This window comes from Lithobates pipiens, unplaced genomic scaffold (genome assembly GCF_037356315.1).
Source record: "Lithobates pipiens isolate NorthernLeopardFrog02 unplaced genomic scaffold, aLitPip1_a1.2 Scaffold_16, whole genome shotgun sequence".
NCBI lineage: Eukaryota > Metazoa > Chordata > Amphibia > Anura > Ranidae > Lithobates > Lithobates pipiens.
Genome location: NW_027507748.1, coordinates 382,381,290 through 382,408,408, shown reverse-complemented (window position 1 = coordinate 382,408,408; position 27,119 = coordinate 382,381,290). Strand labels below are relative to the sequence as shown.

General features: G+C 43.8%; 1 protein-coding gene across 2 annotated transcripts in view; it reads right to left on the bottom strand.

Moving 5' to 3' along the window:
* Positions 1–27,119, bottom strand: part of TEX14 (testis expressed 14, intercellular bridge forming factor) — a 758,047-nt gene that overhangs the window by 88,770 nt on the left and 642,158 nt on the right. For both annotated transcript variants that reach the window (XM_077482232.1, XM_077482233.1), the window contains exons 22-23: positions 9,592–9,713; positions 4,746–4,861 (exon numbers count right to left, since the gene is read on the bottom strand). In XM_077482232.1, coding sequence (XP_077338358.1) covers positions 4,746–4,861; positions 9,592–9,713 — 238 coding nt within the window. The remainder of the gene's footprint in view (positions 1–4,745; positions 4,862–9,591; positions 9,714–27,119) is intronic.

The window sequence follows — 27,119 nt, the reverse complement described above, 5'->3', positions numbered from 1 at the left end:
ATTGATGCATTAATACTGTATACAGGCAATACTGAAAATGCACTTCCTGCTGCAATACAAGCTATTTGAAATTCTTGGTCCTATTCAGGCTTACTGGCAAAAATCTGTGCTCATGCCACTATACACAGGAGCTCCTTGGTTTGCTATTCTTAATTCTTCCCTTTCTGTGTTTTTATATTTATTACTAAAAGATCTTCCCTTTCGGTGGTTTTAATTATTAATAAAGGCCATGAACAGGGCCCGGATGTCAACATCACTGCACTACTCCAGTTTATCAAAATAAAACATAAATTTTGGATCAAACTTTCTCTCTCATTGGTGGGCAGGATCAATATCATTAAAGAGGAAGTAAACTCTCCCACTCTGATGCTTATTTTCATTTAGTCCATTATAATAAGTAATTATCAAACTATAGCCACTGTAATCCAGCCCAAATCGCATATTACTTACTGTTTAAAGAAACTTTAAAAAACTTGTTTCTGGGGGTTAGGCAGCACCATCTTAAGTATTGTTTTCTGAGTCCACAGTAGAGTGTATTTCCACCCTTACATTGAGCACTTCCTGTACTGTTAACCAAGCCTCCTTCTCAATCCAACGTTTCTATGGTAACCCTGCTTCCCCGTTCATAGCTGACTTGTTTTATTTCATAGTATTTACTTGTGCCGATTGTCTAATGTTTGCCTGTGTCAGTCTTATCAGCTTCAGCTGATAAGACTGCAGTAATGGCCAGGTTTACACGGCATGTGATGTCACATGGTCACATGGGGTGTAAGAGGAAGCTCTAAGTGATTATGCAGCCTCCTGGGATATCAGTGGTGTGCCGTAGGAAGTCCTGATAACAGCTAGACAAGCACATAGAGAGTGCCATAAATCAGGGGAGATCTGGGCATGCTTAGTGACGTCATTCTAAAGAACAAAAAGGATTACAACAATGTTAAGCAAGTAAGGAGATATCTACAAGCAGTGTTCATTAGGGTTTTTTATGCTGATTTACATGGGACAAAGTTGTGGGGGAGAGTTTACAACCACTTTAAAATAGTACTTATGCTAAAAGCAGTGTTCCGTCCAGAAAAAAATTTAAATTAATTAAAAGCCAGCAGCTACACATACTGCAGCTGCTGGCTTTTAACAAATGGACACTTACCTGTCCTGGAGTCCCACAATGTTGGCACTGCAGCTGATGTTTCCATCAGTTGTTGGGTGCTGCCGCAACCATTGCGGGTAAGGGAACCCAGCGGTGTAGCCATCCAGCTTCATACGAGGAACCCTACTGCTCATGCGCAAGGCCCCGCTCCTCTCTCCTACTGGCCTGGCGACAGGGAGAGGAGGAGGGAGCCCCAAAGTCATGTCACAGGCAGCCAGCTGGACTCCCGGAGGTGTGAACAGGATACCTTTTAAAGACAATTATCCTGTCCCCCCTCCCCCCCAAAAAGTGCCAATTGTGGCACTGGAGGGGGAGAGGAGACAAATGAGCGAAAGTTCCACTTTTGGGTGGAACTCCGCTTTAAGTGCTATGCGTTATTGTAAATGTATTTGATGGTCCCTAAAAATTATTTCAAGGATCTAAACACCCTATTGTCCTTATTTATTTGGTCTGGTTGTAGGCATACAGGTGAGTTGAAGTTGACTACTAATACAGACTTAAAGGAAGGAGGGTATGGTCTTACCTGATATTTATATCTCTTACCTAGCAGGACTATTGAAACATGTAGTTGAATGATTCTTTCCTCATGTTCCTACAACAGTAAAGGCCTATCTGGCACATGTGCTTCGAACTGAAAAATGTTCCTGGAGACCCTGAATTTATATGCCTCTAAACCTAAACTTCTGATGCTCAGATTGGCTAAATCAATTTCAACAGTAGTTAAAAAAACATCCCCTATGAGGAACTTCCAGATAATCTAATACTATGGGACAACCCAATACTTGTCCAGTTAAAATCTATATCAGACACTGTATCCTAGTGAACTAGAGTGATGCTGATTCTGTCAGATATATACAGTATCTCACAAGAGTGAGTACACCCCTCACATTTTCTGTAAATATTTTATTATATCTTTTGATCTATCTGATAACAATGAAGTAGTGAGTGTACAGCTTGTATAACAGTGTAAGTTTGCTGTCCCCTCAAAATAACTCAACACACAGCCATAAATGTCTAAACCGCTGCCAAAAAAAGTGAGTACACCCCTAAGTGAAAATGTCCAAATTGGGCACAATTAGCCATTTTTCCTCCCCAGTGTCATGTGACTCCTTAGTGTTACAAGATCTCAGGTGTGAATAGGGAGTAGGCGAGTTAAATTTGGTGTTATCACTCTCACTCTCTCATACTGGTCACTGGAAGTTCAACATGGCACCTCATGGCAAAGAACTCTCTGATGATCTGAAAAAACTGAATGCCAAGACCCTGAAACGGAGCTGCAGCATGGTGGCCAAGACCATACAGCAGTTTAACAGGACAGGTTCAACCAAAGAAGTTGAGTCAGCATCGTATCCAGGGGTTGTCTTTGGGAAATATAAGTCAGTGCTCAGACTGTACACCTCACACTGCATAAAATTGGTCTGCATGGCTATTGTCCCAGAAGGAAGTCCCTTATAAAGCCGCAAACAGTTTGCTGAAGACAAGCAGGCTAAGGACAAGGATTAGTGGAACCATGTCCTGTGGTCTGATGAGACCAAGATAAACCTATTTGGTTCAGATGGTGTCAAGCATGAGTGGAAGCAACCAGGTAGAGTACAAAGACAAGTGTGTCTGGCCTACAGTCATGCATGGTGGTGGGAGTGTCATGGTCTGGGGCTGCATGAGTGCTGCCAGCACTGGGGAGATACAGTTTATTGAGGGAACCATGAATTCCAACATGTACTGTGACATAATGAAGCAAAGCATGATCCCCTCTCTTCAAGGACTGTGCCGCAGGGCAGAATTCCAACTTAACGACCCCAAACACACCTCCAAGACAACCACTGCCTTGCTAAAGAAGCTGAGGGAAAAGGTGATGGACTAGCCAATCATGTCTCCAGATCTAAACCCTATTGAGCATCTGTGGGGCATCCTCAAACGAAAGGTGGAGGAGCGCAAGGTCTCTAACATCCACCAGCTCTGTGATATCATCATGGAGGAGTGGAAGAGGACTCCAGTGGCAACCTGTGACACTCTGGTGAACTCCATGCCCAAGAGGGTAAAGGCAGTGCTGGAGCAAAATGGTGGCCACACAAAATAGACATTTTGGACCCAATCTGGATGTTTTCACTTAGGGGTGTACTAATTTTTGCTGCCAGCATTAACATGTTGTTTAGACATTAATGGCCATGTGTTATTTTGAGGGGACAGCACATTTACACTATTATACAAGCTGTGCACTCACTACTTTACATTGTAGCAAAGTGCAATTTCTTTAGTGTTGTTACATGAAAAGATATAACAAAATATTTACAAAAATATGAGGGGTGTACTCACTTTTGTGAGATACTGTATGTTAATAATCAGTTATGTACCTATGACCAATTTCAGGAGTCTCTTGCTCTACCAAGGGGTTTCTTCTCTATTTACTATCGTAACATGCCTTGAACACCCAATTTAAAACCTTAAACCTCTGACTCTCCTAATACCCTGTATTTAGAATGAATACATCTCAAGGGCCATCAAACATAGCTAACACTGACTCATTTACACAAAATGGCTTGGCTACCACATAAAAATTATCTGCACTGTCAAAAGCCCCAAGCAGAGTTTGTCCACTTGATTTGGTCAAGTTGTATAATTAACATTTTTTTGGTCCTAATTTCTTGCCATTTCTTATTACAATACCTTTTCCCTGCTCCCTGAAGATTTGCTTGTTTGGCATTTTGGATGAGGAGTTGTGGCCCCACTATACACAGATTTTATTTTGAGAAAAACACAATTCATAGCTCATAAAGCAATAGTGTGAGGTGGATGCAAACAACTTCCCCTACTCTACCTCAATGGATCCTTGTGTTTAACCAAATAATTCCATATGAAAGAGTCACATTTACTAACAGGAAACACCTAGATAAATTTAGCAAAGTATTGGACTTTTGGAGGAATTCAGGCTTAACTCCTATGGATACTGATATTCCTCTGCATATGTAAAACAGACCTTAGTGGGTAAAAGACTACACAGGCAAGGTCTATGCATGTAATGAGACCATATATGTGCATGTTGAATTTCCTCTGTGCGGTTACCTTGTTTTCAATATACACAGTTTAAAAAGAAAAAAAAAACTCTAAAATCTTTGGCAACCCCTACTCAAGGTTATAATTTATATTATAGAATTAAAACCCTTTTCTAGCTCTCTGCTTTTATAGATTGGCGTTCAGGTTTCTAGACTAATACAGTGCATTGCTACACTGACATTCTACATTAAGTATTAGTGGAGTGCTGTTCCTTAAATAAAATGTGTCTGTAGAATGTAGAGATTGTGAATGTTTCCTCTCCTTATGCTAAAGTTACATTAGAATGTCTCACATGAACCTGTGAGTTGTAATGAACACAGCCCATATATTATCAAGTTCACCAATAAACTGCAAAGAAATTAAAGTAATGCTAAAATTCCTATTAACCTTTTTAGGTGAATATATAAATAATTATAACTTTATGGATACATAAATATACTTCTAGAATATTTTCTACCACTTATATGTTTTATGTAACTTTCATTCTGCACTGGCTAATATAGAGATATAAAGCTGTTGTCTTTCAAACCTAAAAATTTAATTTACTTACTTCTGCAGACAAAAATGTCACAGAGGATTTGGTAGATTTATATGATTCCAAGCTTGCCCAACAAGATGATTCAAGACTTTTCTCTTCTTGCAGTGGTCTTATTTTGGAACACGTAGCTGATGCAAAGGAAAGTAAGGGACTTATTCAATTTCTATAAAGTTATGTTCACAAGCCAGCAAGTGAGACTAGAAGTAATTTCTTAACATATCTAAATTTTGCAAATATGCTGAGGGATGCTGCTCTAAAAGACACATCCATACAGAAGGTGTCCAAAGATTTCTCCAAGAAAATACATGGGGAAATATTCTAAGAGCCCCTCTGTAGATCCTGGAATTAAAAACAAAAAGGTACTAATACACAAAGAGATCAACTTGCCTAAGTCTAACTGATTTGGCAGAGTGGCACTACCCTTAACAGATTCAGAAATTTACACTCAAGGGGAAATTTGAAAGATACGGACATTCAACTGCCATAACAATGGAAGAAAATGTACAAACACAATAAAGATGGCCAGATACAGTCATCATATGAAGACATTTCTTAAATCATTGTTTTTATATCTAACTGAATTTCCTAAATCAAGCTACAACTGGCTAGTATACAGAGAGAATATAACTCTACTTCCTTCAGTGTATAACAGCTGACTTTGAAGACTTCCTTCATGCAGCACAATTTTTTGTGTCCTACTATAGCACAAAAAATGTAATTAAAAAGAAAAACTGAAAATTGGAAGAGAATGTCTAATTTAATACAGTGTACAACCTTTTCTTTACATATTATCAAATCATAACATCCCAAACAAAAGGATATTACATTTGTCATTTAAAATTAGTACAAATCTACTAAAATATTTTACAGATCAGCAAAAAAAACACATAAGCAACATAAATGAACAAGCCCTGTACTGTTTGCCTTGATTTCACAATAAGGCTAGGTTTACACATGTCTGATGCACATTTTTCACTGCAAATTTCCAAAGCAGCTGTTCAGCTGCAATTTAGATGCGGTTAAGATGCAATTTTTTTCAGCCGACATCTACTGGTGTCTTTAACCACTTAACAACCGCCCATTGCCGATTAACGGCTTCAGGGCGGTTGTTTGACTCTGAGAGACCGTTAATTAACGGCCTCCCAGAATTCTGCTCTCTCGCGCCCCCTGGGGCACGCACACAAGATCATCCGTGACCGCCGGGTCCAGTGGACCCGGCGCATCACGGATCACGGTAAACAGCCGCTCGTCACGGCCGTTTACCACGTGATCGCTTCGTCAAATGACGGAGTGATCACTTGTAAACAAACCGGCGTCATAACATGACGCCGGTTCCTCCCTCCCCCTCTCTGTACCGATCGGTACAGCGGAGGGGAAAGAGATCGGTGTTAGCAGCGCTGTGGGCTGCATCTGCAGTGCCCACATCGCTGCTCACCGAATTTAACCCCTCAATTCCCTGCCAATACTCTGCAATACCCTGCAGTACCCTGCCATTACTCTGCAGTACCCCCCATTACTCTGCAATACCCTGCCATTACTCTGCAGTACCCTGCCATTACTCTGCAGTACCCCCCATTACTCTGCAGTACCCTGCCATTACTCTGCAGTACCCCCCAATACTCTTCAGTACCCCCCAATACTCTGCAGTACCCTGCCATTACTCTGCAGTACCCCCCAATACTCTGCAGTACCCTGCCATTACTCTGCAGTACCCCCCAATACTCTGCAGTACCCTGCCATTACTCTGCAATACCCCCCAATACTCTGCAATACCCCCCAATACACTGCAATACCCGCCAATACTCTGCAATACCCCGCCAATACCCCGCCAATACTCTGCAATACCCTGCCATAAATTGCCATACCCAGCCATACTCGGAGATACCCAGCCATACTCAGCCATAGACGCCCCCCCACCCCTCACCGCCCTCCGGTGCTTCTACCAACTCGCCAATACGATCAAAGCCAGAATCTTTTTTTTTTTTTATTTCAGGCTTCCCAGCCTAGAGGTGAGATGTGGGGTCATATTGACCCCCAGATTTCACTGTAAAGAGAACCTGTCATCTCATATTCCTATTACAAGGGATGTTTACATTCCTTGTAATAGGAATAAAAGTGATCAAAAATTTATTTTTGTTGAAAAAAATGTCAAACTAAAATAAATAAAGTAAAATGAACAATAAAAAAAAAAAAATTTAAAGCGCCCCTGTCCCCATGTGCTCGCATGCAGAAGCGAACGCATACGTAAGCCCCGCCAACATATGAAAACGGTGTTCAAACCACACATGTGAGGTATCACCGCGAATGTTAGAGCGAGAGCAATACTTCTAGCCCTAGACCTCCTCTGCAACTCAAAACATGTAACCAGTAAAAAAAATTTAAAGCTTCGCCTATGGGGATTTTTAAGTAGTGACGTTTGGCGCCATTCCACGGGCATGTGCAATTTTGAAGAGTGACATGTTCGATATCTATTTACTCAGCATAACTTCATCTTTCACTTTATGCAAAAATTGGGCTAACTTTACTGGTTTTTTTTTTTAAGCACAAAACAGTTTTTTCCCCCAAAAAAAGCATTCGAAAAATTGCTGCGCAAATACCGTGTGAGATAAAAATTTGCAACGACCACCATTGTATTCGCCAGGGTCTTTGCTAAAAAAAAATATATAATGTTTTGGGGTTCTCTGTAATTTTCTAGCAAATAAATGATGATTTTTACATGTAGGAGAGAAATGTCAGAATTGTCCTGGGTGCTCCAGAACGCCTGATGGCGCTCCCTGCATTTTGGGCCTCTGTATGTGGCCACACTGTGTAAAAGTCTCACACATGTGGTATCGCCGTACTCGGGAGTAATAGCAGAATGTGTTTTGGGGTGTAATTTGTGGTATGCATATGCTGTGTGTGAGAAATAACCTGATAATATGACAATTTTGTGGTAAAAAAAAAAGGAAAAAAAATCTTGATTTTGCAAAGAATTGTGGGAAAAAATGACAACTTCAAAAAACTCATCATGCCTCTTACTAAATACATTGGAATGTCTTCTTTCCAAAAAGGGGTCAATTTTCAGATATTGGCACCATAGCTTGTGGACTCTATAACTTTCACAAAGACCAAATAATATCCACCAATTTGTACTTATTTTTACCAAAGATATGTAGTAGTATAAATTTTGGCCAAAATTTATGAAGAAAAAATTACTAATCTGCTAAATTTTATAACAGAAACGAAGAAAAATTAATTTTTTCACAGAATTCTTCGATCTTTTTTCTTTTATAGCACAAAAAATAAAAAACTGAGAGGTGATTAAATACCACCAAAAGAAAGCTCTATTTGTGTGAAAAAAAAAGGACAAAAATTTAATATGGGTACAGTGTTGCATGACTGAGTAATTGTCATTCAAAATGTGAGAGCACCAAAAGCTGAAAATTGGTCTGGTTATTAAGGGTGTTTAAGTGCCCAATGGTCAAGTGGTTAACATTAGCTGTTCGGGAAGCCAAAAAAAAAAAAACTGTGAAAGAAAAAGGTGAAAAGGTGAAAGAAAAAGGTGAGGGGTTCCCCCCTCCAATCCATACCAGGCCATTATATGTCTGGAAAAAGCGTTTAAGGGGAGCCCCACACTAAAATAAAAATAAAAATGGTGTAGGGTCCCCCCCAAATCTATACCAGACCCTTATCTGAGAATGCAGCTTGGCAGGCCAGGAAAGGTGGAAGGGGGACAAGCAAGCAACCCCCCCGAACCACACCAGGTCACATGCACTCAACAAGGGGAGACTGCACCATTCGATGATGTCACAAGGGGGGGTTGCTACCAACTGTCAGATCGCGGAGCTGGCAGACGAGGGGAGCGAAGGTTTTTTTTCTTTTTGCGGGTCAGCGGTGGTGGCGGGCTTTGTGATTGATGATGGATCTAAACCGGGGGACACTGTTTTTTTAATAAATGTCAAAAAACTGTCACCGTGTTTTTATTTCTTTTTCACACTTTTTTGGTGAACTAGTAGGGTACCCCATACTCATTCCCATGGGATGCCAGGATCTGGGGGCCCCCTTAAAGGGGGCTTTCAGATTCCAATAAGCCCCCTGCCCGCAGACCCCCACAACCACCGACCAGGGTTGCTAGGAAGAGGCTCTTGTCTGCATCAACATTGGGTTAAGGACATGTGGCCTGTTATAGTTTAGGAGGGGGGAGGTGCTCGCTTATCCCCCTTTCCTTCTCTGCCAGGCTGCATGCTCAGATAAAGGTCTAGTATGGATTTTGGGGGGGGGGCACGCTAATTAAAAAAAAAAATTGATGGCGTGGGGGTTACCCTCAAAATCCATACCAGACCTAAGGGGCTGGTATGGATTTTGGGGGCCCCACAACTTTTTTTTAAATTTGGCATGGGGTTCTCCTTAAGATCTGTATCAGACTCAAAAAGGGCCTGGTATGGATTGGGGGGGGACGCTGTATTTTTTCTGATCAAATTTGTGTTCAAAAGTCATCAGATGTGTGATTCAGATGCGTTTCCATAGAAGGTAAGGTGCCTGGAATTCGCACTGCCACTGGACTTCATATATGTGAACGAAAGCTCCATATAAAGCCGGTTTGATTCATGGTTCAAAACGCATTCAATCCTTATATATTTGAACGGAGCATAAATGCAATGCTATAGTAAAAAAAAAAAATGACTTTATATTTCCTGAACTACACTGAGGCAGTCATGACAAATAGAAATAGTTTTGCTATTTTTCTAGTTTTGATGCCAGAAAGTTACTGAATCTTTATCATTTTCAAATAGATTTACAGCATGAATTGGGTAATAAATGAAAGAAAACAAAAATAAGCAAACACTTTTAAGGTCTAAACAATTTGAGGAATAAATACCTTGGTTGACTGGAGTGCTGTGTCTAGCTGAAGCCTCTATGGATTTGGGTGGAGTGAAGTGCTTTTCAGGACTTTTAAGGTCCAACAAAATGGTTGATAGTCCCTCTACATCAATAATTGATCTGCAGAACATACAGCAATGTTATTTATGCCACTGTTATCTGTTTATATATGTATACTACTAAACAGGTAATTCTAGTGTCTGGTAGTGTGTACTTAAAAAATATGGCCAAAAATGTTTTGGCCATACTTCTCCTATGGATTACAGGAGTGCACTTAATTGTGCTCTCCTGTGACCAAGGTTCTGCTTTAGCCCGCTGTTGGCTGACATCACAGAGGCGGTCCAGGCTCTGCAGGGTCCTGATAATAATGTTGGGATCCGCCCAGATGACTGACCAGCAGCTGACTGCCTTGTGTCTTCTCACAGAGTTTTTGGGTTGCCCAATTTGCATTACCATCACAACTCACTGTAACAAGCGTGGGTCAGAGTACGGCCCTTTTCACCAACTTGTGACAAATGACTGGTTAACCTCACACTGCGCTGTCACTGATACGCAACAATTACATTCTCAGTTCCACCCTGCACACTCATTTTCAAGTTGGTAGGACCCCAATCTAAGTGCCAACAGGCTGAGAGCGATTGTAACTGGGTTTATTTAACTAAGCAATTAACCCCTTAAACTGCCACCACCTACCGAGAAGTAGGAAACATTCCCAATGTTCACAATAGCAACTATAATTCTAGAATACATATCTGTAACACGCAGTCACCACAGACAAGTTTTGGGATGCCTGCCTTTATACGCACAGGAACTTTAATGGCATCCCAGTCTTATTTCGTAGGGTTCAATATTGAGTTGGCCCACCCTCTGCCTCTATAACAGCTTCAACTCTTCTGGGAAGGCTATCCACAAGGTTTAGGGGTGTGTCTATGGGAATATTTGACCCTTCTTTCAGAAGCGCATTTGTGAGGTCAGGCACTGATGTGGATGAGAAGGCCTGGCTCGCAGTCTCTGCTGGGTGCACTGGGCCATCCCCAAACTGTTCCCACAAAGTTGGGAGCATGAAATTGTTCAAAACGCCTTGGCATGCTGATGCCTTAAGAGTTCCCTTCACTGTAACTAAAGGGCCAAGTCCAACCCCTAAAAAACAACCCCACAACATAATCCCCCCTCCACCAAATGATTTGGACCAGTGCACAAAGCAAGGTCTATAAAGATATGGATGAGCGAGTTTGGGGTGGAGGAACTTGACTGACCAGCACAGAGTCCTGACCTCAACCTGATAGAACACCTTTGGGATTAGAGCGGAGACTGCAAGCAAGGCCTTCTTGGCCACATCAGTGCTTGACCTCACAAATGCGCTTCTGGAAGAATGGCAAAACATTCCTATAGACACACTCCTAAACCTTGTGGACAGCCTTCCCTGAAGAGTTGAAGCTGTTATAGCTGCAAAGGGTGGGCCAACACAATAATGAACCCTATTGACTAAGATTGGGATGCCATTAAAGTTCATGTGCGTGTAAAGGCAGGTGTCCCAATACTTTTGGTAATATAGTGAATAATTTAAAGGAAATAAAACATCAAATTATAGTTGTTTAAGCCTAGAAAAAAAATATTCAGACAAATGAACTAATACAGTTTCCATGTAAAACATTGTGTTGCACACATGATAAAACAAAAAATAAATATGATCTACAATTTCCATGAAGGCTTTGAAACTTGCTAACCGACATAAGCTATATATTCAAGATCTTTTCGACTATAATGTGCGCAAAAATGTAAAGCTCAAATCTAGTCCCAAACTTTTTTTTTGTTTGTATTGAATTGAGGAGCAAGGGTTGGAAATTCTTTTAGGTTTTACATGATGTGTATGTGCCTGCTGAGAAGATTTTTGATCAGGTTTTAAACGTTGTCCTCAAAGACAAGGCATCTCTTCTGTTCTGTCTGATATACAGTATTTTGCCTGGGCAGGAGATTTTTTCCAGCTATACATTAGGAATTTTAGATGTGCAACAGGCCACTTGGCTTACTGCATTTTCTAGCTGTTTAGTTCAATAATACAAGGAATGGCCATCAGAGTGACTGCATTCCACTAGTGTTTGGTAAAACAGAGCAAGCAATTTTTGAAAGTCTTACCATGGAAGACAGTAAGATCTGATTGAACTGCTGCATGTAAGCAGTAATACAGGCAGCGCGTATGTGTATTATTAGGCCATATTATGTGATAGAGAGAAGCACTGGGAAAGACGGTGCCTCTTTAAAAATATAACTGGCTCTGCTCACTCTTCCAAAAGATTAAAGTAGCGGTAAACCTTTGAAATGAACAAAGCATATTCTCATATACAGTGTACTTGCCTTGGTCCATGGCACCTGGTGCAGATCTTGGCTACCCTCTCTTATATCTGCAGTCTGCATGAGCCAGTTTTCTCTGACCCCAGGCAACCGATGGTGGTGGCCCCCCAATCCGAGCACACAACAGGTGATTGACAGCCTCAGATGTCTCACATGTGCATGTTTCCCTATGGGACTGTGTAAAGGTATGTGTTCACTCTCTCCACACAGGTGTAAGATAACACTCAGGCCGCTTACACACGCGGGGACTGTTCGCTCAACTTTGTCCGCTGAACAGTGTTTCAGCGGACAGTCCGCTCGTGTGTGGGCTTTCAGCGGACAGTTTCAGCGAACAGTCTGCTGAACAAGGTTTTTCGGAATTTCCGAAAAACTGTCCGTTGAAACCTTGTTTCAGCGAACAGTCCCCTCGTGTGTAGGCTTGTTCGTCAAACAAAGTTCCGCGCATGCTCAGAAAGAATTTATACGCCGAAGGTTGCATTGCAGTGTATAGGACGTCGTTTTCTAGTCCCGTCGTACGTGCCGTTCACGTCATCGCGCACGGTTTCAGCAAACTGTTCGTACGTCGTGTGTGGCCATGTCCGTCCATGCTAATTTTGAGCGGACTGTCCGCTGAAACTGTTTGACAAACAAAGTTGAGCGAACAGTCCCCGCGTGTGTACGCGGCCTCAGCTCTTTGCTCTGTGTGATGTCAGATCCCTGTCCCCATCTCCTAATAAGATCTGATCTCTGTACTTTGAAAGGCTCTGGAAGGGAGAGAGCTGCAGATAAATAGGTACAGCTTACCGGTATGTGTTTTTTTTCATCACCTGTGGTTAATCACTTCAGTGTGCTTTTGTAAGGCTTTGATATCAATTTAAAACATAAATTTTTTTGTTTTCTTGAAAGTGGAAACCTCTATTTACTTTGACATAGTATGTTTTTAACTTTAATAATTAACCAGTTCCCGCCCGCCGTATAAAGAATGATGGCCGGAAAGTGGTTCTGTTATCCTGACTGAGCTTCATATGATGTCCAGCAGGGCAAGCCGCTAGCGCGCGCCCGCGGGTGGTGCAGCGTTCCGTGGTGTGTCAGTGACACTGCATCTCTGATCTTGGTAAAGAGCCTATGAGGTTGGCTCTTTACCACGTGATCAGCTGTGTCCAATCACAGCTGATCACAGTGTAAATAGGTAGAGCTGTTTACCAGCTATTCCTCCACTCACGCTGCCTGCTCTCCTGATGGGGGGGGGGGGTCTGCACTGATAATCAGTGTATTGTTTATCAGTGCAGATCCATCGAGGATGCCCACCCAGGACCACCAGGGATGCCCACCCAGGACCACCAGGTATGCCAATCAGTGCCCAATAGGGATGGCACTCTGTGCCCATTAGTGATGCCTGCCAGTGCCTCCTGATCAGTGCTGCCTAACAGTACCATCTATCAGTGCCACCTATATGTGCCCACCAGCGCCACCTATCAGTGCCCAGTGGCACTTATCAAAGCCCATCAGTGTTGCCTATTAGTGCCCATCAGTGTCACATATGAGCGCCACCAATTAGGGCTGCATACAGTGGATACAAAAAGTCTACACACCCCTGTTAAAATGTCAGGTTTTTGTGATTTAAAAAAAATGAGACAAAGATAAATCATTTCAGAACGTTTTCCACTTTAAAGCCCCTTTCACACTGGGGTGGTGGGTGTCGGCGGTAGAGTGCCCCTATTTTTAGCGCCGTTATTCGCCCGCTAACGGGATGCTTTTACCCCCCGCCGCACTGCCCTTTGATTTCAATAGGCAGGATCGGTGGAGGAGCAGTATAAACACCGCTTCTAAGATGCTGCTAGCAGGACTTTTTTTAGCGCCCTGCCAGCGTACCGCTCCAGTATGAAAGCCCTCAGCTTTCACATTCGAGACACAGGAGTGGCTCTTTCAGGGCGCTTTGAAGTGCTATTTTTAGTGCTGTAGAGCCTGCAACGTGCCCCAGTGTGAAAGGGGTCTTATTGTGACCTATAAACTGTACAACTCAGTTGAACAACAAACTGAAAACTTTTAGGTGGAAAGAAGTAAAAATAAAATCATATGGTTGCATAAGTGTGCACACCCTTACAATAATACTTTGACCTTTTGATTTTATTACAGTACTCAGTCTTTATGGGTATGAGTCTATCAGCATGGCACATCTTGACTTGGCAATATTTACACACTCTTTTTTGCAAAAACATCCCAAATCTGTCAGATTGTGAGGGGATCTCCTGTGCACAGCCCTCTTCCGATCACCCCATCGATTTTCAATCGCATTCACATCTGGGCTCTGGCTGGGCCATCCCAAAACTTGAATCTTCTTCTGGTGAAGCTATGCCTTTGTTGATTTGGATGTATGTTTTGGTTCGCTCTAATGCTGAAAGATGGAGTTCCCCTTCTTGTTTGGCTTTCGAGCAGAAGCCTGAAAGTTTTGTGCCAATATTGACTGGTATTTGGAACTGTTCATAATTCCCTCTACCTTGACAAAGGCACTTGTTCCAGCTGAAGAAAAACAGCCCCAAAGCATGATGCTACCACCACCATGCTTCACTGTGGGTATGGTGTTCTTTTGGTGATGTGCAGTGTTGTTTTTGATCCAAACCTGTCTTTTGGAATTATAGTCAAAAAAGGTCAACCTTGGTTTCATCAGACCATAACATATTTTCACACATGCTTTTGGGAGACTTAGATGTGTTGTTGCAAAATTTAGCCAAGCTTGGATGTTTTTCTTCGTAAGAAAAGGTGTCCGTCTAGCCACTCTACCCTATAGCCCAGACATAAAAAATACAGGAGATTGTTATCACATGTACCACACAGCCAGTACTTGCCAGATATTCCTGCAGCTCCTTTAATGTTGCTGTAGGCCTCTTGGCAGCCTCCTTGACCAGGTTTCTTCTTGTCTTTTCATCAATTTTTGAGGGACGTCCAGTTCTTTGTAATTTCACAGCTGTGTCATATTTTCTCCACTCGATGATGACTGTCTTCACTGTGTTCTATGGTATATCTCATGCCCTGGAAATTATTTTGTACCTTTCTACTGAATGATACCTTTTAACAATGAGATCCCTCTGATGCTTTGGAAGCTCTCTGCAGACCATGGTTTTCGCTGTAGGATGTGACTAAGAAAAAGTCAGGAAATGCCTAACAGAACAGCTGAACTTTATTTTGGGTTCATAAGTGGCACTATAAATAATAGAAGGTGTGTACTGACTCCTATTTAACATTAGTTTGAATGTGATTGCTTAATTCTGAACACAGCTACAACCCCAGTTATAAGAGGGTGTGCACACATCGGCCTCTTTCACACAGGGCGAATCAGTGCTGATCCGCTCCGTGGACATCTGCTTGCTCAACGGGGATCGCTGGAGCGATCTCCGCTGAGCAGGAATATGACAGGTTCGTCCCTGCGCAGTATGCAGAGACGGAACTGTCAGAGCACCACTCTCCCCTATATCCGATGATGGATGGAAAAATAGTTTTTTTCATCCGACGCTCCATAGACCTTTACGGAGCATCCATTCAGGTCCGCCTGAAAAACTGACAGGCAGACCTGAACGGATTGGCCGTGTGAAAGAGGCCTTATGCAACCACATTATTTTATTTTTTATTTTTACTTCCCCTCTCTAAAAGATTTTTTTTTTTTATTGAGTTGTACAATTTATAGGTCACATTAAAAGGTGGAAAAAGTTCTGAAATGATTTATCTTTGTCTAATTTTTTTACATCACAGAAACCTGGGATTTTAACAGGGATGTGTAGACTTTTTATATCCACTGTAAGCACCAACTCACCAGTGCCCGTCAGTGCAGCCTCATCAGTGCCCATCAGTGAAGGAGAAAATGTATTCATTTACAAATTTTTGTAACAGAAACAAAGAAAAATGTCTCTTTTTTCAAAACGTTCTGCCTTTTTTTTTTTATTTGTAGCATAAAAAATGAAAACCCCAGGGGTGATCAAATACCACCAAAAGAAAGCTCTATTTGTGGGGAAAAAAATGATAAAAATTTTGTTTGGGTACAGTGTTGCCTGACCGCACAATTGTCATTCAAAATGCAACAGCGCTGAAAACTGGTCTAGGCAGGAAGAGGGGAAGTGCCATGTATTGAAGTGGTTAATTACTACCTGAAAATCTGTTCCAAAAGTTTTAAAAATGAAAAAAGGGTTAGCAATGGGTAATGTCCGTGTGGAGTAAAGTCAGATGCTACTAGTTGGCTGTGCTTTATACACCGGCACCAATAACCCTGGAAACCTGCTGACCGACTCTGCACCTAACCCTTCTCACCCTGCCCGGTTCATACCCTTCCCCCAAGCCCCCCCCCCCCCCATTCTACTTCTATCTCCTACTAAATCTTTAGCTCTTCTTTTCTTCTCTACTACACAAACTTCCATATACAGTATCACCAATGCTTTGTCCAAACTATATATTCTTATGATTGATCCTACGAAAACTGTTAGCTTACACACATATTTACTTTCTGCTGATTGTGTAAGCAGTTTCTACTGTATACCTCAGTTTCTTCTTTGTACATTCAATGGCTATGAAGCTTCTTTTGTACATTCTATGTTGTTACTTTTGGAAATTCAATAAAAATTATGGAACAAGAAAAAAGATCACCAACAACTGACAGATGGAGGAGCTTTGTCAGTGTCTTTATCAAAGATGTTAAAATAAATTGGATCAATTGTATGTAACTATACATATATGCATTATGAGGTAAACTGTGAACAAACATAAATATACAATATTAGCTCTATGCTGTAATTTTATTTAACCACTTCCCGCCCAAGGTACGTCCAGGGACGTCCTTGACTTTCCGGGGGTATATCTGAATGATGCCTGAGGCCACAGACATCATTCAGATATCGGCGTTTTCAGCCGCCGCTTGATCGTTCTTATGGGAGGCGGGAGGGGACTCCCCCCCTCCCGCCGGTGCTTCTACAGACTCACCGTTTCCACCAGTGAGTCAGTCACAGGATCCGCCGGCCCCCGGATAATACCATAGAAATTTCCGGTGGACCAGATCGTCCCGGAGTCTCTATGATCGTTCGGAGACCGGGCGCGATGTTATGACGTCACGCCCGGCCTCTGCATTCAAAATAACGGCGCCGATTTGGCTAGGAAGCCAGGATCGTTTTTTTATTTTAGGCTTTCCAGCCTAGAGGTGAGATATGGGGTCTTATTGACCCCATATCTCACTGTAAATAGGTCAGATCGTGCCATATTTCTATTACAGGGATGTTTACATTCCTTGTAATAGGAATAAAAGTAATCAATTTTTTTAAGTGTCAAACTAAAAAAATAAAAAAAAAAATTAAAGCGCCCTTGTCCCCGTGAGCTCGTACGCAGAAGCGAACGCATACGCAAGTCCTGCCCACATATGAAAATGGTGTGCAAAGCACACATGTGAGGTATCGCCGCAAACGTTAGAGCGAGAGCAATAATTCTAGCACTAGACCTCCTCTGTAACGCAAAACATGTAACTTAAAGCGTCGCCTATGGGGATTTTTAAATACCAAAGTTTGGCGCCATTCCACAAGCCCGTGCAATTTTGAAGCGTGACATTTTGGGTATATATTTACTTGCGTATCTTCATCTATCATATTATGCATTTTTTTAAGCATGAAAGTTTTTTTATGAAAAAAAACACGTTCGAAAAATTGCTGCGCAAATACCGTGCGAGATAAAAAGTCGCAACAACCGCCATTGTATTCTCTAGGGTCTTTGCTAAAAAACATATATAATGTTTGGGGGTTCTATGTAATTTTCTAGCAAAAAAATTTTGAATTTTACATTTAGGAGAGAAATGTCAGAATTGGCCTGGATGCGAAGTGGTTAAATAATATAAAACCACGCGAGTCAAAAGCAAAAACCTGAAATATATTGAATAATAAACTTTTAGTGTTATGACATACTATAAAATAAAGGAAAACATAAAAGTGTTTAAAACAGAAAAGGTGAAAAGTAACACAAGATCAATTTAAATACAAAAGAAAAAAAAAGGTGACTGAGTCCTTTGGCTATAGTAAAGTCCAAAAATAGTAGATATAAATTCTCCACCACCACGTGATTTGATGAAACTTTTCTGTGATATACCACACACAGTAGTCTGGGACTCTTACTGACTTGTCAGGACCACCTATCTCTAGGATGGTCAAACAAGACAGGCAGAATATGTCTGTGGGTTATAATGATGACAACCAAGTCTCCAGGATATTGGTATATTGAATCTCCCCTAACAGCGGGACGTCCAAAATATGCAGGGTGGGAAGTAATCATATAAAACAAAAGCTCCAATAGTGTGATACTGCAAAAATATAATTTATTGAAAAAACAGCCAATTGACTACTTACAAGGAGTAAAAACAAGATGCGCATGGATAAAAGCAATTGCCAGCAAAGGAACAAGCATACACCGAGCTTCCAGGATCACGTGGGGCGCAATGGCAACAGCGTGTAGCTCTGCCTGACATGTTTAGTCACATATGACGTCTTCCTGGGGCACGGGGGTGACTCAACTGAGCCATCGCTCAGAAACCAAGCCTCGCTTTCATGTGACAGAAATAATATACAATGGAACAAAGCCTCCTTCCCATTTCTCACTGTCTGCAAATTCTTATTTAAACCATACAGACATATTACGTATTCATCCACTGAACCAAACATAGATTCTTACAGAAGTACTTTAGTTAGAAAACGGATAATAATAATATATCAATAATGGTAAAATTGGATATCTCTTGGACATGGTGGAGTGAAGTTACCTAACACTCCCTTTTGACTTGCCATGACTTACCGCAAATGCATGAGGACCAGGGGTTCATCCGAAGCTACTCCAGTGTCCCCGATCAGTCGGTTTTTCCAGGCTACAGCTCACCCTGCTCCCCTGAAGTGACACGTGGCAGAAGAGGTCCTGCGAACTCACCATCCATGGCCGCTTCATAGTGTTCTGTGCCTAACTCGCTAGAGGGGCTACCTTCACTCCTGGACCACCCGCCCAGAAGCTCGGGAGCCTCCATTTGGTCACCCCAAGCCGCTGCTGATATCAGAGCCCTGCTTCGCGCACTTCCAACAAAAGCAGACATGGAGGCTCTGGTCATGCGGGTGGAGGAGCAACATTGCTGTGACTTCTATGAGCTCCGCTCCGAGGTCCATGTGTTGGATGACAGAATGACTAAGGGGGAATCGGGAGGTGAGCGCACTGGAGCTCCGAGATGCCCAGTTGGAGAGGGGACATACAGCATTCCAGGAGTAACTGGTGGGAATACAGCTCCATGCGATGGATTTGGAGAACCGGAGCCGCCTTCACAGGTTCTAGCAATCTTCCATCAGGTCTTGGACATGGACCCTTGTGCCAATATGGAGTTCGATCGGGTGCACCGGGCTTTGGGCCTAGACCATCGGAACATGACTGGCCCTGGGATGTGATTTGCTGTCTCCATCGTACTCCCAGAAGGACCTTATTCTCCGTGCAGCATGGTCCAAGGGCCAGATTGATTTTGACGGTGCTCAAATTTCTATATTCTCTGAGCTGTCTAGGGCCACTCTACAAAGATGGGCCATGCTAAAACCCCTGCTGGAGCCGTTGCTCCAAGCAGCACTGGCGTACCGCTGGGAGTTCCCACTGCAACCGTCCGCAAGGATAACTCTTCTTTTACCCTTCGCCACCATACAGATCTCCCGGACCTGTTTGCTTTTCTAGATCTGGAGCCAATTCCCCTTCCAGACTGGCTGTGCTTGCCGCTTACCGGGGATTTTTGCTCTGCACCTCTACCCCGCTACTCTACCAGGCGAAGGAGAGGAGACCAGGCACCAGTGGGGGTACATGAGCCCAAAATGTGAGCCCTGGGAGCGACAACCGTGAGTTTTATTAGTTATGAGTGGCCCATGGCCTGCCTTGGCAATTGTTCAGGGGTTCCTATCTCTGCCCAGGTCCTTGCATTTTGTATTGTGATAAGGGGAGAGGTCCGTTGGCCTCGTTTCTGGAGACTCGTGGGTTCCCCCCCTACCATTTGATCCCAGTCCTACTCCAGAAGTGACCACTCCCATCTTCCTTCCCTGTGGAGTGCCTTCACTTTCTAGATCCCCTGGAGAGACTCAGCAGCACAAACTTACCAGCATAGAACCAGAGGCTGTGCCTTAAACTATCCGTGAGCCTCTCTGGTATTGGACTTCTACTACTATTTGGGTGCTTGTTGTTTGGGTGCCTGCTGGGATCCCCTGGCCATCTTGTACATCGCGGGAGGTGGGGAGGGAGAGGGTGGGTGTTTGTCTAACGCTTTGTGGTGTACTGTCCTGTATTTGATGATTGATGTGCCTAATTAGTGGTATGTTTGACACAGGGCTCTCAATGCACAGGTTTTAATGCCCTATGGGAGAGGGAGGCTGGGTAGGTGTAATTTTCCTTGTGACAGGGAAACGGCTCTCAATGTGCTGTGACAGAGCGAGGCTCTGTCCCTGTGAAATTGGAGGAAAGAGGGATCTCCAACCCTGTGTCCAGGTCTGGATGATAACGAGCAGGGTGTGTGCCCAGCTGCAGACAGGCCATATAATGAAAGGATGTTGGGAGTAGAGTGTGAGGATGGTGGAGTAGCTTGCTGCTGTGCATGTCCAAAGAGCCCAAAGCTGTGTGCGTTGAAGGGTTGAAGCTGTGTGCGTCCAAAGAGCCCAAAGCTGTGTGCGTTGAAGGGTTGAAGCTGTGTGCGTCCAAGGAGCCTAAAACTGTGTGTATCCAAGCAGCTCATTTGAGGGGCAAGTACTTATAGCAGCACTACTGCTGAAGAGTAGCCAGGTGGGCTAGCATTTTCGTTTGGATTTTTCTGTATTTAATTTAAGCTTGGACCCCTGCGTGGGATTGCTGGATGGACTAATACTTTGGTTTTCTTATAATAAACGTGGGCTACCAGGCCCTTAACCATCAACGCCTGCCTGATGTGGACTAAAAAATGCATCTACCAATTGAGCTAAACACCCCAATATCACAAGTGGTGTTCGAATGCGGGCACAAGACGGTGGAATCCGGGTCCTTGCTCTACAGTAAGTTCAAGTCAGGAACTATTGGCTGTGTGTGGAAGTGCAGCCAGGCAAAAGGCATTGCGTGTTGCAGGTGGTGTACCTGTGAATGAAAAGTCAAATTTTTTTTTTCTCTTGCTATGAACTGTGTTTGTGTGCATGAGACAGCACAATCAGTGTGTGCAATGTGCAGGTGAGGAAAGCTTGCATGAAGAGAAAAGCAACTTGCTTTAAAAGAGACAGAGCTCTGTGGTTGGAGAGGTTGTTACCGCCCGAACGAGCCCCATACATACCTGATCAGAGTGTATCAAGGAGAAAAAGGGCTGGGGTTGTCCCTAGCAACACTGGTGCAATGAGTGCACAGGTGACTGCTATTATGGAGAGTCCACCAGCATTTGAATCTGCAGTGGATTGGTGCAAGCGGCATTTAGCAGCACTGAACCAAGCCACAGAGGAAAGGAAGCCAACCCTCAGTGCAAGGGGAAAGCCGCTGGATGTCCATAACTGGAAGAGGGCTGTTGTTGACCCTGGCAAAGCTGATGCAGTTAAAACAGCTATTGTGAAAGATGTGAATGTGTCACAGCATGAGACGGGATCCAGCAGAGAGAAGCCCATGCTATATGCAAGGAGCAAGGCTGATCAAAGGCTGAGGATGAGAGTGGTTGCCCATAGCAACGCAGAGGAAGCCAGTCGGGCTGTCTCTGTACCATGGGCTATGTCTAATAAGGATCGTGGAAAGTGGCTTAAGGAGGAGCCAATTTATCATGTTGGAGAGAGCCAGCAAAGTTCTGCTGGGAGAGTGCAGTCTCCCATGGCAACCGGAGTGAAATGTATGCCTGAAAGGAGCTGCAGTAGAGGTTTGGTTCAGCGTCCCCACAAAGAGGCCTGTGCATTCCGGCCAGCTGGGAATCACCAGGAGAGAATCGCTTTGAAAAAAAATCGTCCAGTACCATGCCTGGAATGTGGCCAGCTGGGGCATGGCATGTTTTCTTGCCCTAGGTTGTGGAATACGGCTGGAGATAATGTTGCTGAGAAAGTTTTGTCTGTAGGCCCAGATTCCGGTGAAAATATGTTTGCAGTCACCCCTAGCAACAAGAAGTTTCCTGTTGTGCCTGCAGGGGGTGCTAAACGGTGGGAGATGCCTGCTGTAGTTTCATCCCAAGGCCACCAGGAGGAGTTGGACTGTAAAAGTGCAGCAGAGGACTGGTGCATAAGACGACGTACTCAAATAAAGATGGTGACACCAACTACTGCGGTGGGTAAGACTGTCTTTAATGAAATGATGGCTGGAACTGCTGATTTCATGTATAAAAGGACTGGTTACGAGACTGTCCATGACGATGTGAGAGTGACCCCAGTTAGTGGGGCCACTGAATGTGCACTTGAGAATGACTTTTCCCTATATAGTGGGAATGCAAGGGTTAAAATCCAAATAGAACCTGTGTTGATGACTAAAAGTGTTGTGTCTAATGACTATCAGGCTCAAGTTGACCATGGGCTAGGACAGCCTACAAATGCGAAAAATGCTATAAGTGTTACTGTTAATGAAAAGTTTAATGCTGTTGGGAAAACTTTTGCTCTGAAAGAACCTGGGGTTATCAAAAATGGGCCGTTGCCTGTAGCAACTGGTGGTAAGACAGCACAGTTGTCCACAGGAATCTCCAGGGAACTTCATGTATTGGAGTCAGAGGTTGCCCTGGACAACTGCGATGTCACTCTGGTGGGACAGAATGGAACTGTACTGTGTAATGGTAATGTGTTAGTGCAAGCTGCTAGTACTAAAAATGTGCAGGTAAATGGTAGATTAACACAACCTGTGAAAAATGCAAAAGTGTGTGAGGCTTATGAAATGCAAGCAGAGAAAGGTGGTGAATATGGTGTATTGCAACCTGTGCTACCACAGTCTGACATAATTTACAATGACTGGTGTTATGAGTCTGCAACTAAGCCAGTCTGTTCTTATGTGTCTCCTTGGGCAGATGGATCGGTGCTGAGGAGTACCGCAGAAGGGAGCTCACATACAATAGATTGGAATAGTTGGGGTGAAAATCTTATCTCCCTGATAAGGCTTTTATGCACAAAAATAAGGTGGACACGGTTTCTGCTGTACCAGCAGGGGAGGCTGCAGAACAGCTTGTACCTGGGGGTGCGGTGGCTGCTGCAGGGGTTAACCCTGGTGAGCAGGATGAACCAAATAAGGGCACAGCAGAGACATTGTCCGTGATCCACAAAACTGAGGTTGGCATGGAGTGTCAACGTGACGTCACTGGTAATGTTCTGGAGCAGTTCACTGATGCTGAGCCTGAGAAGTTGGGTATGAGTCCAGCAATTGGCAGCACTCTGGTGGAGCACCAGGCTGTGTTTACCTCCAGCTGCGAGAAGGTTCCGTTAACCGTCGCAACTTTTCAAGTCTCAGCAAGTGAGTCTCTCTGTATCCCCAGTGTCATGAAAATCCCCAGGAAGGACTTAGGTCTGGAGTCAAGGGCCTGGTTTATAACCGAAGCATTAAAAGAGATGCTTGAACTTTGGGATGTACAGCCAATCTATACTAGTGTGTCCCCTCCACAGTCTGATGGTCTGGTATTGCGGAGTACCACTAGGTGGAACACTGTATGGCAGGCTGTACAGAGCAAAGTAAAACGGGACAGGAATGGTTTATTCCTAAATTTGCTACTTTTGTTAAAAGTTGCTGCTACGTATGCTGCTGGACTACGTGCAGAAGAAATATTTGAGACAGACTTTGGAGAAGTTGAAAATAAGCCTAAAATGTCCGTGGTTACACCTCCTAACAGCCAGATGGGAAGCATTTTTGCTGCTATGGTCCAGTGTGGTGCTGGTCAGTTGGTGAAGGGCGTGTATACTGCACCAGTAGAAAAACCACATGAGGTGGAAGGGCCATGTGTGGACCTGAAAGCGGCAGAGATCCTGACCAGGGCTCAAACAAAGGTGGTTAAAGAGACTGGGGTCCCCAGTCCAGTGGTTGGTTTAGGTGACAAACCTATTAAGGTCCCCGGGACAGGGGAATGGGCAAGGAGCGTGGTAAAAATTGTATGTGGATCAGACGAGAGCTTGCCTGTTCCGGTGGATAAAAATACAGATGGCATCAGAACGGGTCAAGTGGTAGGACAGCTGCCTGCAGAGTGGGTGAACCCAGGGGAGGTGGCGTCCTGTGAGGTTCCTGTGGGTGATGGCGGCCCTCTGGTATGTGTGCCCTCTGCAGACTCTGCCCTAGGAAATTTTGAAAAAAAAGGCATTGGTGACATGTGCAACATTGAGAGGTCTAATGTTGGTTTGAATATGTCTGTCAATGATGAACCAAATAATGTGTTAATGGTACATGATAATGTGGTGCCCAAAGGTACAGGTAAACCTGGTAATCAATTAGTGACTGCTGAGTCAGGTACCAGAAATAAGAGGTGGGTTTCCGTTCTAAACACTATAAAAAATAGGCCCCCTACAGTCTCAGAACAGTACTGCTGAGAAAGTTTTGGGGAAACCTGGGAACCTGAAGCGTGGAGGCAGAAGGGTTGGTAGAAAGACCAACGGGAACCCATTAAGATTTCAGGAGAGGAAGTGCTTATGGAAATGCACTCGGAAGAAAAGTTGGGAAGGTTGCATCAAAGCTCATAGCAGAGTGACAGTAAGGCTTAGAGGGAGACACCAAAGGAGGCATTGGGTAGAGTTACCCGTTAGGAGAAGCGAGGTTGGACAGGAGTGTACTTCTGTAAATGGTATCTGGCACAGAGGTGCCAAAAGTAACTTGGGGGTTCCGCCCTCTGGGTCGAAACAAAGGGGGGGAATATTCCTGGAAGCACACCCGGAAAAAGGTTGGGCCTACGTGGCTGACAGCCAGCACAGAGGTGTCCCAACCATCATGATGGGTGCTGGTGTTCCTCCCTCCGGATCGAAACAAAGGGGGGACGGATATGTGACAGAGCGAGGCTCTGTCCCTGTGAAATTGGAGGAAAGAGGGATCTCCAACCCTGTGTCCAGGTCTGGATGATAACTAGCAGGGTGTGTGCCCTGCTGCAGACAGGCCATATAATGAAAGGATGTTGGGAGTAGAGTGTGAGGATGGTGGAGTGGAGTAGCTTGCTGCTGTGCATGTCCAAAGAGCCCAAAGCTGTGTGCGTTGAAGGGTTGAAGCTGTGTGGGTCCAAAGAGCCCAAAGCTGTGTGTGTTGAAGGGTTGAAGCTGTGTGCGTCCAAGCAGCTCGTTTGAGGGGCAAGTACTTATAGCAGCACTACTGCTGAAGAGTAGCCAGGTGGGCTAGCATTTTCGTTTGGATTTTTCTGTATTTAATTTAAGCTTGGACCCCTGCGTGGGATTGCTGGATGGACTAATATTTTGTTTTTCTTATAATAAACGTGGGCTACCAGGCCCTTAACCATCAACGCCTGCCTGATGTGGACTAAAAAATGCATCTACCAATTGAGCTAAACAACCCAATATCACAGTGCCTAATGTCTGGGTCCTCCCTCACTGGGTTCCCCTGAGCCTCCCTTTTCCATCCCCCTATTCCTTCCTCCTCTCCCCTCTCCATTCCTCCCTTTCCCCCTCTCTCCCTTATCCCCCTACCCCCTCCCCTTTCCATCAGGGCCTAAATATATCTGCGGATTGCCCTCCTTCACGTGGCCTTTCCTGCAGACCAGGCTTGATCGCCCTGTCCATCAGACAGATTTTCCCTTCGCTTGGTCCATGAATCAGGGACCTTCCATCCAGGTCTGTTCTGTTGTGTGCATTGTGTTCTGTTATATAAACGTTCTTTAACCTTTTATTAGTTAGCCATATGTGAAAAAGCTGTGAGAATCTATCTTCTGATGCCATTTCCTGCTCATCAGGATTCAGCTCATGGGACATGCAATGCCAGGTATCTGAACATCTCTGGAAGGGGTACCGGGATATCTCGCTAGAGTGACCTGAGTCAGCAGGTATAAATATATCTGGCCATTCCTTTCAGATAGGTGATCATTTTTTATTACACTGTGATGTTGGTACTATTGACTGTGTTTTTGGGAATGGTTATTTTTATACCTATCATTGTGGTCTCTGTATTTCCGCATGCTCTTCCTTCTTAAATAAAGAATTTTATATATTAAAAAAAAATGGGATATCTCGCTAGAGTGACCTGAGTCAGCAAAAAACACTAAAGACCTCTAAAGGAGATCTCTGGTACTGACCAAAAAGATCAGTTTAAATTTGATATAAATTTGATCGATTCCCAAATTTATAAAAATCATTAATCATTGAATGGGAAAGTGACTTACCTCTAAAAAAACATATTATTAATATTATGAATACAACCTAAGACCTACCTAACAAATAATCATCACATACAAAATCAATAAATGAACATGAAAAATAAAAAAATTTGAGGAAAATTGCTAATTCAAGCATTGTCTATAAAGGCATTTATCTCTACATCGGCATTTAAACCCAAAGGTCTAAGCCCCTGTACACACGGTCGGAGATTTTGCCAACCAAATCCGTCGGATTTAGTCCGACAGATTGTGTCCGAAACTGTTGCATACACACGGTCGGGCCAAGTTGGCGAAAAATCCGATCTTTCAGAACGTGATGACGTAATTTCGTTACGATGGGACTACATTCAGGCTAGTAGCCAATAGCTTTGATGTAGGAATTTGATCTGAGCATGCGTGGCACTTGGTCCGATGAAAATGCTCTACAGATGATCGGATTAAGTCCGTCCGGCCCAGTTGGTCGGGAAATATTTCCAACATGTTGGAAAATTGGGTCGGACGGAGATTCTGATGGAATCAGTCCGATGCATACCACACACACAGTCGGATTATCTGACGACACGGTCCGATAAGACTCATTCCGACAGATTCTCCGACCGTGTGTACAAGGGCTAAGCCCTTGTACACACGGTCGGAGATTCCGACAACCAAATCCGTCAGAGTTATTCCGACGGATTAATTCCGGACGAGGTCCGGAAGTGATGTTGCATACACACGGTCGGACCAAGTTGTCGGAATTTCCGGTTGTCAAGAACGCGGTGACGTAAGCCGCGTATGGCGGGACTAGAAAAGGGAAGTTCAGCACCACGTCCGGCACCCTTTGGGCTCCTTCTGCTGATCTCGTGTGTATCGCGTGTTAGTAGAAGTTTGGTGAGAGATGATTTGCGCTTTTCAGATTAGTGATTCAG